Here is a 14,274-nt window from a genome sequence, read left to right as displayed (position 1 = left end):
CAGGATTGTGTTGCCCCAAAATAATATCCACTATTGGGAAAATGAGCCTGGATCACATTTTTCATTTTAGCTAATTTATAAATAAATTACTTCAGTCTGTATGTTTTTCATCACCATTTTATAACATTTTGCATAAATTATATTAAATATACATAAATGTACATAATATAATATATAAAATAATCTTAATAATATAATAACAATATTATAATAATATATTTACATACATTTGATAGTTTTAAATGGGTTACAGAAAATCATACATTACAAAGTTTTAATTACCCAACACATGTGGTTCTCTGCTCAGTATGGATTTACTTGGATGCCAACTGTGGAAAAAATGATGCTGGCCCTAAACATAGTTTATTTTAATTTTTAGGGGAAAACCGAAGAACCTGTGGGATGGTGGAATATACTCACCTGTGGCAGCCTAAAAGACAAACAAGAAACTGAAATTAGCACAGAATGCAACAGCCACATCCTGGCTGGTAAGAATGTGTGTATGTATGTATTTAAAACATTTGTGTAGCTGCCCATCTTGTACTAAACTATGGGCAGAAATGGTCTTCCGTAGAGTTGGGGCTATCACAGAAAGGGCACAAAGAGAAGAGAAGAGGAGAGGAGGAGGGGAGAAGAGAGGCGATATTTGCTGGCTTGCAGTATGTTTCTTGGTACAGTTCAAGAGGCTGGTTTTATTTATAAAGTGCTATGTTATGGGCCAGGATACCATAGTATTCATACAGGACAGTCTTCTCCAAGTTCACCAGCCTGTTTGTTTTACTCAAGAACTGATGCTCCAGATACCCTCAGCCTGAAAGATCAAAGAGAAGAGGGAAGGGGCGGGAATTGGTCCTTTGCTATCCCTCACCCGCTTAATTAAATTTGGTCTAGTAGCTAAGGCAGCAGGATAGAAACCAGAGATGGTGATTTTTAATCCCACTTTAGGTATGAAAGCTGGCTGGGTGACTTTGGGCCAATCACCAGGAGATGGTGAATTCTAGTCCTGCTTTAGGCATGAAAGCTAGTTGGGTGGCTTTGGGCCAATCACCCGAAGAGTTTTAGTCCCGCCTGAGGCATGAAAAACAATTAGGTGGCTTTGGGCCAATCACCAGGAGACAATGAGTTCTAGTCCTGCTTTAGGCATGAAAATTGGCTGGGTGATTTTGGGTCTCTCTCTCTCTCTCTCTCTCTCTCTCTCTCTCTCTCTCTCTCTCTCTCTCTCTCTCTCTCTCAGCCCAGTCCACCTCACAAGGTGGCTGCTGTGAGGAAAATAGCAGAAAAAAGGAGTATGTTCACTCCATGAGTTATTTAAAAAATAATAAAGGCAGGATAAGAATTCAAGTTCCATCACAAGATTTTATGGCTTCTATTTTAGTCACAGTTATGACAAAGTTGTGTTACTTCCACACCATACACTGGTAACTTTAAGATGGATAAAATCTGTAACCCGTAAATTTGGAGGGACTGCAATGACTAGGTAGAAAGACAACAGAAGTGCAATAAGAACTGGCAATGGGGCAATAGTAATTCTCTCGGCTGGTCTAGTTTTCTGTTCATTGAATAACCGAGCATTTAAACTAGAGTGGGAGGTAGGTACATTTCCAAAAGTTGACAACTCCAAGATTAAAACAACCACCTTAAATTCTATTTTATTTACATTTTTATTTTTATTTACACTTAAATGAAGGCACTTACAAGGTTGCTCCCTGCGTATTTAATAACAAATAAATAATTCCCCCTTTATGTCAATTAAAAAAAATGCAACTGGATGTCAATCTTGCTAGGCAGAGGTTTGCAAGGTAGTTGGAAACACCATTTTTGTTCCCTGTTTAGTGATTGCATCTGGTGTGGTTTCTGGTGATTTATGATGATTTGTCTAACTCAACCAATGATAGGTGCACTCCACATAAAAGCATTTTGTCAGCTTAGATAACCAGATGACTCATTAATGGAGGTTGTTGGATAAACAAATGAGATTATGATGCCTCTGAAATAATAAAGGACTTGCAGAATAAGGAACTTATCCTAACTAGATGCAAACTATGTATAGGAGCATTTGTTATCTCCATAAGAGGAATCAATTATTGGTGGAAAACCCTAACCCTCCTCATACAAGTAATCCCAAACCTATGAGATCCCCTCCCAAATCCAGAAACACACATGAACTGCTTAAAGACCTATTGTAAGAAAACAGTTATAGCAAGATGAAAAAACCCTGAGGAAGAGGAATCAGTCAGGAGCCTTTGGCCCAGGAAACCAAATTGTTTACAGGCAGTCCTCAACTTATGACTGGTTCAGGGGTGGGTTTCAAAACCCGTTGCTACTGGTTCATTCATGGCTGCACACTCGCGTGTGCATGCAACACTTCTGCACATGCACAGAAGCTTCTGCACATGCGCAGAAGCATCCAGCTGGGTGGGCGGAGCCTCCCACAACCATCGCTACCAGTTCGCTGGGGCAAACTAGTAGCAACCCACCACTAGACTGGTTGCATAGCAACCATTCAAAGGCACATCCCCCAAAAGGCACTTACAACCCAGTTCAAAGTTGTGACAGATAATCACCCCCTTCCCTGTAGTCACATTATCACATTTTAAGTGCTTGGCAACTAGCCCACACTTATGATCCCTTTTAGTGTCCCATGTAAATTTGCCCAAAAATGGCATTTTCTTCCAGTTTTTGTCAAAAATACCCCATCATAAACAATGGGTTTGCTGAACAACCACAGATTCACTTAACAACCATCATGATTCACATATTGACCACTGCAAAAAAAAAAAGTCATACAATCAGGTTGGTCATGTGATGACCCATTTTACAACAGTCACAACTTATAACCATAATGGGCAGACTCCATTACGATTGTAAATCAAGGACTACCTGTATATTCACTGTATATTTCAGAGATAGTATGGCTAGCATGTTGACATAGTGGGAAGGAATAAATAATAATAATAATAATAATGTCACCCAAACGGATTTATTGAAAGCATTCCAACTTGATCATATTTGCATCAACATTTCCACTATTTTTGCAGTTTTCTCTGCCTTTGCAACATAGGAAGACAAGGATATATAAGTACTGGTTCTGCTTTTGATCAGGGCTGTCAGCAAAATGACAATGCTTTGCTGGAAGCCTAGAATATATTGTTTTATTGTTTGCATGCTAATAAAATTTTATTGCATCTTTGAAGTGATTTGGTTGCTTTAGGTGAGTCAGGCTTTGGTCATATCAAATTATAGGGGATTTTCCCTTCCTCTTCAATCTTTCCTCATCCTGCCTTCCCAAACACAAGACAAGAAGACAGTATAGTATACATATATTGTATTTCAAGAGTTTCAAGTTTCAGGAGACTATGAAATGTAAGACTTGCAATCAGCGTAAAAATAAGGTGTTAACAAGATAAGCACAACTATCATTCACCTGACCAGTAACTGGTAACACAGGTAGTCCTTGATTTATGACCACAAGTGGAATCAGAATTTCCATTGCTAAACAAGGCAGGTGTTAAGTGAATTAGGACTGATTTTATGACCTTTGTTGACATGATGGTTAAGCAAATCACTACATTTGTTAAGTGAACCATAAGGTTGTTAAGAACCCTCATTGACTTTGCTTGTCACCTGTTGGCTGGAAAGCTTGCAAACGATGATCAGATGACCTTTGGATGCTGCAATCATCCATACACATGCCAGTTGTCAAGTACTTGAATTTTAATCATGTGATGGTTGTAAGTGTGAGGATTGATCATAAATCACTTTTTTCAATGCTGTTGTAACTTCAAACAGTTGCTGAACAAATGATTGTAAGTCAAGGACTTACCTGTAACAAAAATCTACTTAACATATATAGTAGAAGAGAAAATAACTCTTCATTGTGATAAAGTTTAGTTTAAATTCAAACTTACTTATATATTCTTACTCAGCTGTCTTTTGCACCAATGTGCCCTTCCTCAACTGGAGGAATTCAGGAATGGCCTTTAGTATAAATAATTTGGTGCCTATTCCTTCACAAGAAATTGGGAAAAGTAAGATTGCATCATATCAGTATAAGACCATATTTATATTTGGAAGGACTTAGAAGTATGGAGTAAGTATGTTTACATTTAGTATCTCTACTGCAACTTTGTAGCATTGAGAAATTTAATTCTGCTGTCTGTTCTAATCTTAAAGACTGTGATTTTTAATTGGTCTTTAAAAATATATATACATAGCCATTTTGTCTTATGCTTAACTTTTTTTAATTGATTTTGTTAGTTAATTTTTCTTTATCTCTGTTTGTAAGCTTATTTGAACTATGCTGGAAGACATAGGTTGCAAATTGTTTGCATGAGATTGCAAATAAATAAATAAATTGTTTTCCAAGAAAATAATTAATGGCTTAGCCTTGTGACAATAATTACCTAATTAAATTATGTAAGATGATTTTGTCGCTTTTAACTTTTTGTCCCTCCCTTCTTCCCTTTCTGTGATATATCAGAGTGGCAGGCATAAGGCTGTGGCATAATTGCTCACCTTGTACCTGACCTATTTTAGCAATATACAAACTGAAGGATTTTGATAAATATTTTCACATATACTTATAAAAATTAATAAGAGTGTTAGCATCTCCTTTAAAACCATAATAATTATTATAAGCATGTATGAAAATATTTACACCCAGATTCAGCATTACTCAAAATGGAGGAATGGTTGGTCAAGACGACAGAACTTGCTGAGATGGCTAAGTTGATCAGAGGAAGGGCAATATTGATGTTTATTGCTGACTAGAAACCCCTTATGGTGAAAAAATGTACTTATGATTTATGGCTGAACTCATTTTTGTTTTATGAATTTACGACTGATGATTAGACAGGATAAATTATATAAAAAGAAGAGAGATATGTTGTAGCTGTAGAATAAGAGGTGAATTTGTAATTGTAGCTGTTGTACAGAAGAGTAGAAACTGCTTTGTTATATATTTTGTTTCTATTTTTCTTTTACTTCTTTCTTGCACTTTTGGCTTTCTCCTTGATCTTTTTCTCTTCTTTTTCTTACTTAGTTTTTATCTTCCTTTTAAAAATAATAAAAAAAAAATTATATATTGTATGTTACATACATATAATTATATGTCTGTGTGTTTGTATGTGTGTATATGTATGTGTGTATATGTAGGTATGTATATACACATACAACCTGCAAAAGCCTGAACTTGTAAACACCAGATCAGTGTTTTTCAAACTTAGAAAACTTTAAGACATTTGGATTTCAACTCCTAGAATTCTCCAGCCAACAAAACCCTGGCCTGGATGATGCTTTCCTTAATCCGTCAGGGAAATGTGCAAACTCTGACTGTACTTTCAAGGCAGCAGATCTAAAAATCTACTTTCCTGCCCTGCCACACCCTACAACCTCCAGTTTCTCCGAGGCTGATATTTGGCCATGTTTTTTACTACGGCGCCCCCCCTTGGGCTGCCTTGGCCCCTCTGGGCCTCCATCTTGGCAGGCTTGTTCACCTGCATCCAGGTCTCCCCTGCTCCCCACTTTTTCCTTTCTCCCCCTATTTCTGTGTCTCCTCTTAAGAGCTTCCCCTCTGAATCCTCCCTGCCTGTCAGGGAGGATAACCCTGTGTTGCTTTCACTGAAGAAGCAGGGGCAAAGCTGGTTGTCCTGGCAACCACAGGCCACGCCCCTGCTTCCCTCATTGCCTTGCCGACAGCAGCAGTTGACTCCCTCTGGCTGGCATCCACACCTTGCTGCCCCTGCCTGGACTATCTCGCGGTTGCTAAGCACCTCTGTCAATCTACCGCAGTCACCCGGGCAACCTGCACCATGATAATGGCAGCCATATTCCGCCGGCTTGGCCTTCTCAGGGCCTCTGCAAAAACCACAGGCCTGACAGCACTGTGCGGACAGCACACCGATACAGAAGAGGATGTTGGCTGCCGAGCAGAAGGCCAAAACCCAGAGGATGGCCCGCTTGTCACTGACGGCAGTGACAGCGCACTGGGCTGTGTCGGGACAGGCTGGGTCATTAGGATAGCAATTTGTGACCGCCGGACTCAAGTTGGGTAACTGAAGGCCCAGAAGTGTCCAGATGAAGGCGACATCAATTGCCAGAAGGAGGGCGATGCAGAAGATGTAGATCCCATATCTCCAGCCCCCGAAAGAAAACTCTTCCCCCACTTTGGGAGAACTTTCGGTCCCTGAAGTGGGCTTGGGCCTTCGGGCAGCTTCTGTATCCTTGTCTGTGGAGCTTTTCTTTGTAACGTAAACAAACTTCAAGAGGGCTACTGTGAAAATGATGGCAATGAAGTGGAAAACCCAGAAACCAGAGATGGGGACAGGGAAGCGCTGGTTATAGCATATGGCCGAACAAAATTTATTTCTGTCCCCAATGTTGGAGGGCCAACGGCAAACCAAGTCGGCCTTGAGGGACTCCCAAGGCCCATAAGCAAAAAATAAAGTCACCATGCGAAGGCCAATAAGGAAGTACCATGGGTTGGTCCCTTGGCATATCTTCTCCGCTGAGAGTACTGCAATTGTCGGCTGAAAGAGCCGGGAAATACCACTGATCACCGCAGCCATCTGCACCGGCAGAAAAAAAAAAAGGAAACAGATGGAAGATAACTGATTAGAAATTAAAACAGCTTTAAAAAAGGATTATCATACTAGACCTGGTTCCTTTTTTGATGCTCTTTTTCTCCATTTTTCTTTCTCTGTCATGCGATTTATACATTGCATTAATTTAATTAATTAGTTTATTTAATTAGTGTTTGTCAAATTAACCACAACTAGCTAGACGTGGTTTATTAAGCTGTAATGTACAAGCCACAATATCAGGATCCATCTACATGCCAAAGCCAAACGAAACAGACCAGATTAAGATGAAGCAAAAGTAACTTTTCTTCACATTGATCTTACTGTCTTTTGATTCTTTATCAAAAGAATCAATTCCCGTTACCTCTTTTTCTTCCCTCATCTTGGCTTTTCCCACCAGTATTTTCTTATATGTTTGATATTTTATGCTTGAGACTTAAAAATGCCTTTGAAAAAGTTAAATCTTTTGCAGAAATATCTGATATATCTTAGAATGACATTTTAATCTAAAGCAAACCTATTGCTTGAGGTAAATTTGATGTACACATTAATAATCTCTTACAAATTAGAGGCGATACGAACAGAAAACCAATAATAATTAAAAAGTTGGCTTTAAACAAGCGAAAGCCTGATTCAAATGTTTGCTAATCATCAAGGTTTATTGATGCTGTCAGAGTACAAAGCTCAGAGCAAGCAGTAGTATGTTATGGGCCCAGCCTTAACTCAAAATTTCCTAGGATTGCCCAGATTCTACTTTCTATCCAGAAAATGTACAACTTTAAGGAGACAGAGACAAATATGAGCATCTTAAGATCCAAAATGCTATACACGGGTAGACATACCTACCATTAGCTGCTGCTGTCATTGTATAGTGTCTGTCTTGAAACTGAGTGATGTGTCCCCACTTGTACCCAACCATGTCACATGGTAAAATCTTTTTGCTGCCACATCCCTATTTATTTAAAACCATTTATATGGCCATCACAGTTATGGTAGTGACACTGGGCAGAATGCAAGTATTCAAAACCAGGTAGCAAAAAACCCTGAACAACTAATAATCCACATAACCAAAATCCATGAACAAGAAGAATCATTCCCAATTTATCATTAAAAAGAAGCAATAAAATGAATCAAGCATCTAATCAGCAGGGCTGCCAGCTTTCGAGTACAGACAATCCTCAATTTATAATCACAATTGGGACTGGATTCTTTGTCATTGAATGAAATGGTTGGTAAGCAAGATGCCCATGCGATTGTTTTGCTCCGTGACCATAACCCAGGAACTTCCAGTTGCACTCGTTAAGCAATTTCCTGGATCATTAAGTCGATGGAGCAAAAAAGCTGCCTGCCGAGTTCAGCTTTCCTCTGTGCAAGGAAGGAAACTCCTCTGAGGGGTGCAGGAACAGATTTTCAGGACCTGATCTCTCTTTCTGCAACCTGTCAAAGGGATTTCTCTCTCCTAAGCAGGCAGCCTTTTTGCTTTCAAAGAGCTGCCTCCTGAGAGGGAGCTCTAGAGCAGACAGCAGCAGCTTACAACTTTCCCTTTGGCTTCTTCATTGACTTTCTGGAGAGGCCAACAGAGAATATTGCAAATGGCAATCATATGATTGCTTGGCACTTGGAAACAGGTCATAAGTACATACAGATTGCCAAGTATCCAGGACACAATCATGTGACCACAGGAGTGGTGGTACAACAATAGTTGGAAGTGCTTTACAGGCAGTAAAGCACCATTCCATGGCCATCTTCATTCCAGGCCATTGTTAAACGAATGGTTGTAATTCAGGGATTACTTACAGACCACAAAAGCCTAATGGGGTGGGAGAAAGGGTGCTACCAAATCTTGTTTACAATATTAGATTATTATAAATTGTTCCAGTGAATTTTCCTCTTTCTTAGAACAGTATAATACAATAAATTCGGGGTAGGTAAAATGCATTAGACTTTGCTGTCAGGTGTGAAAGACCAGATCCACATATGAAAGTCCAATTAAACTAATTTATTACTAAAACAGCCAATCTTCACAGGAATCTTCTCAACTAAAAGTTAGCACCTACTTAGAATTAGATAAGGGTCAGCAGAATTCAAGAAGGGTTGGACTTGGTCCACTTGTGACTACGTAGAGATTCTAGGCTAATCTCTTTTTTAACTCCACCCCCAGGTTCTGCTATTCTTTCTCCTACCTACATCTATTACCTTAAAGCAGGGGTGTCAAACTCGTGGCCCACGGACTGGATGCATCACACGCTGACCATGCCCACCACCAGTTTAGCGAAGGGGGGGAAAGTTGTGATACATCATGTGACGACAACATGTCGTTGCGAGTTTGACACCCCTGCCTTATAGCAGCATTTGGCAACTTTACAATGTGGGATTTCAACTCTCAGAAATCCCCTGCCAGAAGTCAAATCACTAGAGTACAGGAATTAGGAAGAGAAGCAAGATAAGGACTGGCAAAGTGCATCCTCGTGTTATTGCTTTCAGCTGATTCAAGGAGGGGCAAAGGACATTTCTTAACAAAGCTATAGGGGAAAGCAGCTTAAACTGCAAGATGACCAACTGGAATAAAACCTCTAGAATAACAGAGTTGAAGGGACCTTGTAGGTCATCTAGTCCAACCCCCTGCTCAAGCAGGAGAAACTGCCAGCCTAATCGTTAGATGTTATTGTTATTGTTACTATTGTTTCTCCTCCTGTTTTTTGGTTTTGTTTTTTTTTTCCTAGTGAAGAGTTCTGGAGAACCCAAAAATGTGCATATCAAACCAAATAAAGATATTATTAATTCTGCTTTTCTTTTGAGCCATAGATCAACAGGAACCTGATTATTTTCATATGCCTACTTCATAATGTTATTATGAGATTAAGCAAGGGTGTGCTACAAGATTAAAATTAAATGTAAAACTTGAATATAAAAATAAGTATACTTGAAAGTAGATAATTATGCACTCTTACTCAGTTACTCGTTGCTTTGGAGCTTATGTAAAACTTCTAACATGCATGGTTCTGTACAACTAATATTCCTTGATCCAATAGTGATATTAAAACAATAAACCAACACAATAACAATTATATCAAAATACCAATGAACAACATGCACTAACAACCAGAAACTCTTGTATCAGAAGATAAACTGATCTTAATTCCAGAGGCCTTCTGGCATAAAAAACAATGTTTTTTTACGGTTTTTTGAAACCGTAATAAAATATGGATGTCTGATCTTTGGAAGCTTCCATGGACAGTTTCCACGATCCCTGATAAAAACACTCCTTAAAGAAAAGAGCTAGAAGGAAACTTCTTTTCCAGCTCTTATTGAGTAGGAAGATAGAAATAGGATTCCCAGATCAGAAGACCATTTCAATTCATATGTTAAAGTCAGGATGAATCTAAATTAGTCTTCTCATTGGTTGTCTTCTCCAGATGTGTTGAGCTTACAAGTGCCAGAACTCCAAAACAGCATAGCTAAAAGCCAATAGGAATAAAACATTTTATAAAATCATGTGGTATTTAAAAAACTAAGAAAAATGAAATATATGAAGCTTTTAGGCTGAATGGACAGGATGTAATTTTCTGGGGCCCTGAGATTTCACCAGCAATTGTGGCTGGCATCTTAGGCAGCTTACTCTATCTCCGAAGATGCCAGCTACAGCTGCTGATGAAACACCAGGACACTAGAAAACTAGACAAGCCTGAAAACTTATCACTGCTTGATTGATTGATGTCAGCCGTGAAAGCCTACACCAGTATAATGAAATATGTAGCAAGTCTATTTTGAACCCAGACACCAATTCTCTTTCTATCTCCATTACCAATTTTTCTGGGCAAAAGGCAGATTTTTTTTTTCAAGGCAGAATACCCCATTAGTTTCAAAGTTACAATATTCCCAATAAATATTTTTGCAGTCAAAAGCATCGGACAGATTTGCAGTAAATGAATATTAGACAACACATATGCCTGCAAATGTCCTTAACATCCTTTCACTTCCTCTCTGCTTTTCCCTTTCTATCCCACAGCCAGAGAGACAGAAAGGATATACTGTAACTATATTAATGAGACAGGGTAGAGTAATTTGTAACCATCTTAGCTTCCTTTGACTAAAACTAACAGCAATTAATTACACAAACTTCCCCCAACTGGCATGATCCAGATGCTTTGGGAGTAAAACTCCCTCAATGACACATGCCCAACAATTGTGAATCTGGAAATATTAGTCCCAACACATCTAGAGGGGGCCAAGTTGGAAAAGATTATCTTACTGTAATGAAAACCTATTAGCAGCTAACAGATCTGTTTGATCTTCACAAATAGCAACTGATTGATCTAGCTAACTTTCACAGACTTGTCTTATCTGCTAATAAAGCTTTCTCACCCACCACGCTATCATCACCTCCTAGTGGTAAATTAGCCAAGAGATGTATGAAATACATAAACTTGCCCTCCTAGCCATCAATTTCAGCTGCATGACTTTGAGCTCTGGTATTATCCAATTTATTCCCCCAAGCCAACATTTTACAGACTTTGCTTCTATCTCCCATGGTTTCCTTCCTGCTCTTTCTATACAGATCCCAAATTCATTTAATCTTCCCTTTTGGGAAAAAAGCCATTTTCTTCCGCTTACCATCCCCTTCAGATGTTGAACTGGGCATCGTAGCTTGCTACAATACTATAATATAATATAGGCACTGAAGTCCAAAAGCTGCTTTTTTTCAAGAGGCAACCGCACTTTGCTTTTCCTTGAAGACGTTTCACCTCTCATCCAAGAAGTTTCTTTAGTTCTTCTTCAGAAATGAAGTTTCTTGGAAAAGAAGTTGAAACGTCTTCAAGGAAAAACAAAGAAAGTCCAAGTTGCCTCTTGAAAAAAGCATCTTTGGGACAATGATAACCTGGACGACTGAGAATCTCCATAGACATATAGGCCCTTTTTTAGTTTGCTAGGATTGGTTAGGGGGGAAAAGCATTGTTGAAAAAATATGCACCAATCTATCTATATAGTAGGTATTCCCTGAAAGATGAATCCTATGCTCTGGAATTCCTTATCCCATCTTCCACAGCTCCTTCTCACTTGGTGGGTGGGTAGGTCTTTCCCACTCCTATTTTACCCTTCTCAGGATATTCTATCAATGCCCTTCCAACTTTTTTTTACATAGGTTCCCATTACCTTATTTTCTTAGATTCTCTTTACGTCTTGTGCACTTTACTTCTTCTCTTCTCTCTTCCTTTTAGCTTAGTGATCCTCCCAATCCAGTCACACTCTATCTACCTCAGATCATCCCAAGCAGGTATTTAATGCAAACTTTTCCCAGGAAAACCTGCTGCCAGTACTAATGCAGCACACCTCCTACACACCGCCAGCCAGATGTTTTCAGCATTAATGTCACGCTGAGTACTTCCCAGTTGAGGGAGAGGAAAAAAAAAAACACAAACTAAACCAGCCAGACAGGTTTAAAGAAATCAGGAAATTGGGCTTCATCATTCCAATTGGAAATACCACCCCTCTTTTCTGACCTGGCATGCTAAGTTTAGACTGTGTTCGAGATGGGCAGGAAATGATCCTAATCATTTCCTTTTTTTGGTCATTCCTCCCATTTTGAAATAGGATGCATCACATCAGGAAAAAAATACCCCTATTGATTGTTCTACCAGTTCTGGAGCATTTATAACCAGTGGTGAAATCCTTTGCCAGTTGCCACAGATTTTCTGCCAGTGTATGCACGATGCACGCCAGATGCACGCTGCACACATGCATGCACAATACATGCCGGACATGCATTGCACACAAATACGCAATTCACACCAAACACGTGCTTTTGGATTTCCTGTTTTTTTTTGTTTTTTTTTTTTTACTTTTTAAAGCATTTTTAACTACTTAAATGCTTTAAAAGTTAAAAAAAAGTTCCAAAGATCAGCTGAGCAACGTACGGTTGTCGGAACTTTTTTTTTACTTTTTAAAACATTTTTTTTTTACTTTTTAAAACTTTTTTTTATTACCAGTCCGGGCAAACTGGCCCGAACCGGTAGCATTTCACCGCTGTTTATAACTCATCTCTTCTGTCATGAAAGAAAGGTTTGGTTTCGTAGATGTTCTGGCAAATCAATGGAGGAAATATAATGTAACATGGCGTGGGGAACTTGCAATTTACTTAGAAGATAGTAAAATAATTTTTTTTAAAAATTTAGATTCCTCATGTTTGACCCAAGAATGTGCAGAACCCCAGATGAAAAAAAGGAAAATGTTCAGTATGTGTATTGTGATGATCCTAAACAAATGATTTTTTAATGCTGTTTTGAAGCATAAGGCATTTCTGTACTAGGCTTTGCGTTTAAATTGCAGTCAAATTATGTAGCATGCACAGTGATGTATAGGAGACTGTAAGCAAAATTTTAAAATGAATGCTAAAAAGAAGAAGACAGACCTCCCTTCAAAAATTTAAAGCTCAAATCAGCCAGCATTCCTCTCCATCTTCCATCTCAGACTATTGGATGATCAGGGAACTGATTGATGTTGGAACTCACACATTTGCATGGTATGAGATTGGGGAGAAAAAAATTGAATAAAATTAAGATTGGTTACCTAAGCAGGTCCTACCATCATACAAAGCAAGGAAGCCATGGCTGTTGAGTGGGATCTCATGTGACCACAACTTGCAACTTCCTGTCAGCTTCCCCATTGACTTTGCTTGCCAAAAGCCGGCAGGGAAGGTCTCAAATGACAATCCGGTGACTGTGGGGTGTAGCAACCATTGTAAATGCAGGCCATTTGCCAAGCACCCAAATTGCAATCATGGAACCACAGAGGCATAGCGACCGCCACAACTTTGAGGACCAATGGCAAGCCCTACTCATTCAGCACTGTCGTAAGTTTGATCACTGGACAAGCAGTCATTAAGCAAAGACAAGCTGTACAATACATGTTCAGTGAGGTTTAACGTACATTTTAACGAAATCATTATTTAAGCTCACTTAAAAGGATCCCAGTGTATGAAGTCATTGGTTGGCGAGAATGAATTCCCCAGGTTTTGCAATCTAAAAATTGGATTCCAGGTCTGCAAAGAAAGTGAATAATGCAAAGAAAGTATATTTGCACAATAGAAGTTATAATTAAATATCTGTAATTACACTGAATATTTATTTAGTCCTGGCTAAAATGAATAAGAGTGAAAGTTCTATTGAATTCAGGGAAATCAGTTGTTAATTGATTATATTAAGGAATTAAGGAGGAACTCCCTAACAGTGAGGACATTGGAACAGCTTGCCTTCAGAAGTTGTGGGTCCTTCATCACTGGAGGCTTTTAATAAAAGACTGGACAGTCACTTGTCTGAAATGGTATTGGATCCTCACATATCTCCTGCTTGAGCAAGGGGCTGGACTAGAAGACCTCCAAAGTCCCTTCCAGCTGTATTCCTTGGTAGCGCATGTCAGGGCGTTGATTAATCCCATTCTGCTTTTGGGATAATCGCACCTGATTACAAGGGGAAGATCGAGACCTTTCCTTGCAAGTATACTTTAAGAAAACAAAGAAGATATTTTTAAGAAAACTCATTTATTTGTTATAAAGAAAATAAAACAACTAACTGATCTAATTGGTTACATTTTGAAAATAAAGTTCATGTCGGCTGCTTTCACAGCAGCTGGACCTTCCTGGCAAGAGAACAAAGGAAAGAGTGTGAAAGAATGTGAAAGAATGCGGACATGCGTGGTA

The 14,274-nt window shown here is 38.9% G+C and overlaps 1 protein-coding gene across 1 annotated transcript; it reads right to left on the bottom strand.

The window, feature by feature from the left end:
• Positions 1-233: 233 nt before the first annotated feature.
• Positions 234-11,896, bottom strand: LOC117666876 (uncharacterized). The gene is made up of 2 exons (XM_034419882.3): positions 11,733-11,896; positions 234-6,566 (listed from the first exon to the last, which is right to left on the bottom strand). Exon 2 carries the CDS (start codon positions 6,564-6,566, stop codon positions 5,385-5,387), a length of 1,182 nt encoding a protein of 393 aa, XP_034275773.1. The 5' UTR covers positions 11,733-11,896; the 3' UTR covers positions 234-5,384.
• Between the last annotated feature and the right edge of the window lie 2,378 nt (positions 11,897-14,274).

Source organism: Pantherophis guttatus, chromosome 4 (assembly GCF_059756535.1).
Source record: "Pantherophis guttatus breed Tessera chromosome 4, ASM5975653v1, whole genome shotgun sequence".
In the NCBI taxonomy this organism is placed as follows: Eukaryota; Metazoa; Chordata; class Lepidosauria; order Squamata; family Colubridae; genus Pantherophis; species Pantherophis guttatus.
The sequence above is the reverse complement of the archived record's forward strand: the minus strand, read 5'-3'. Positions and strand labels throughout refer to the sequence as shown.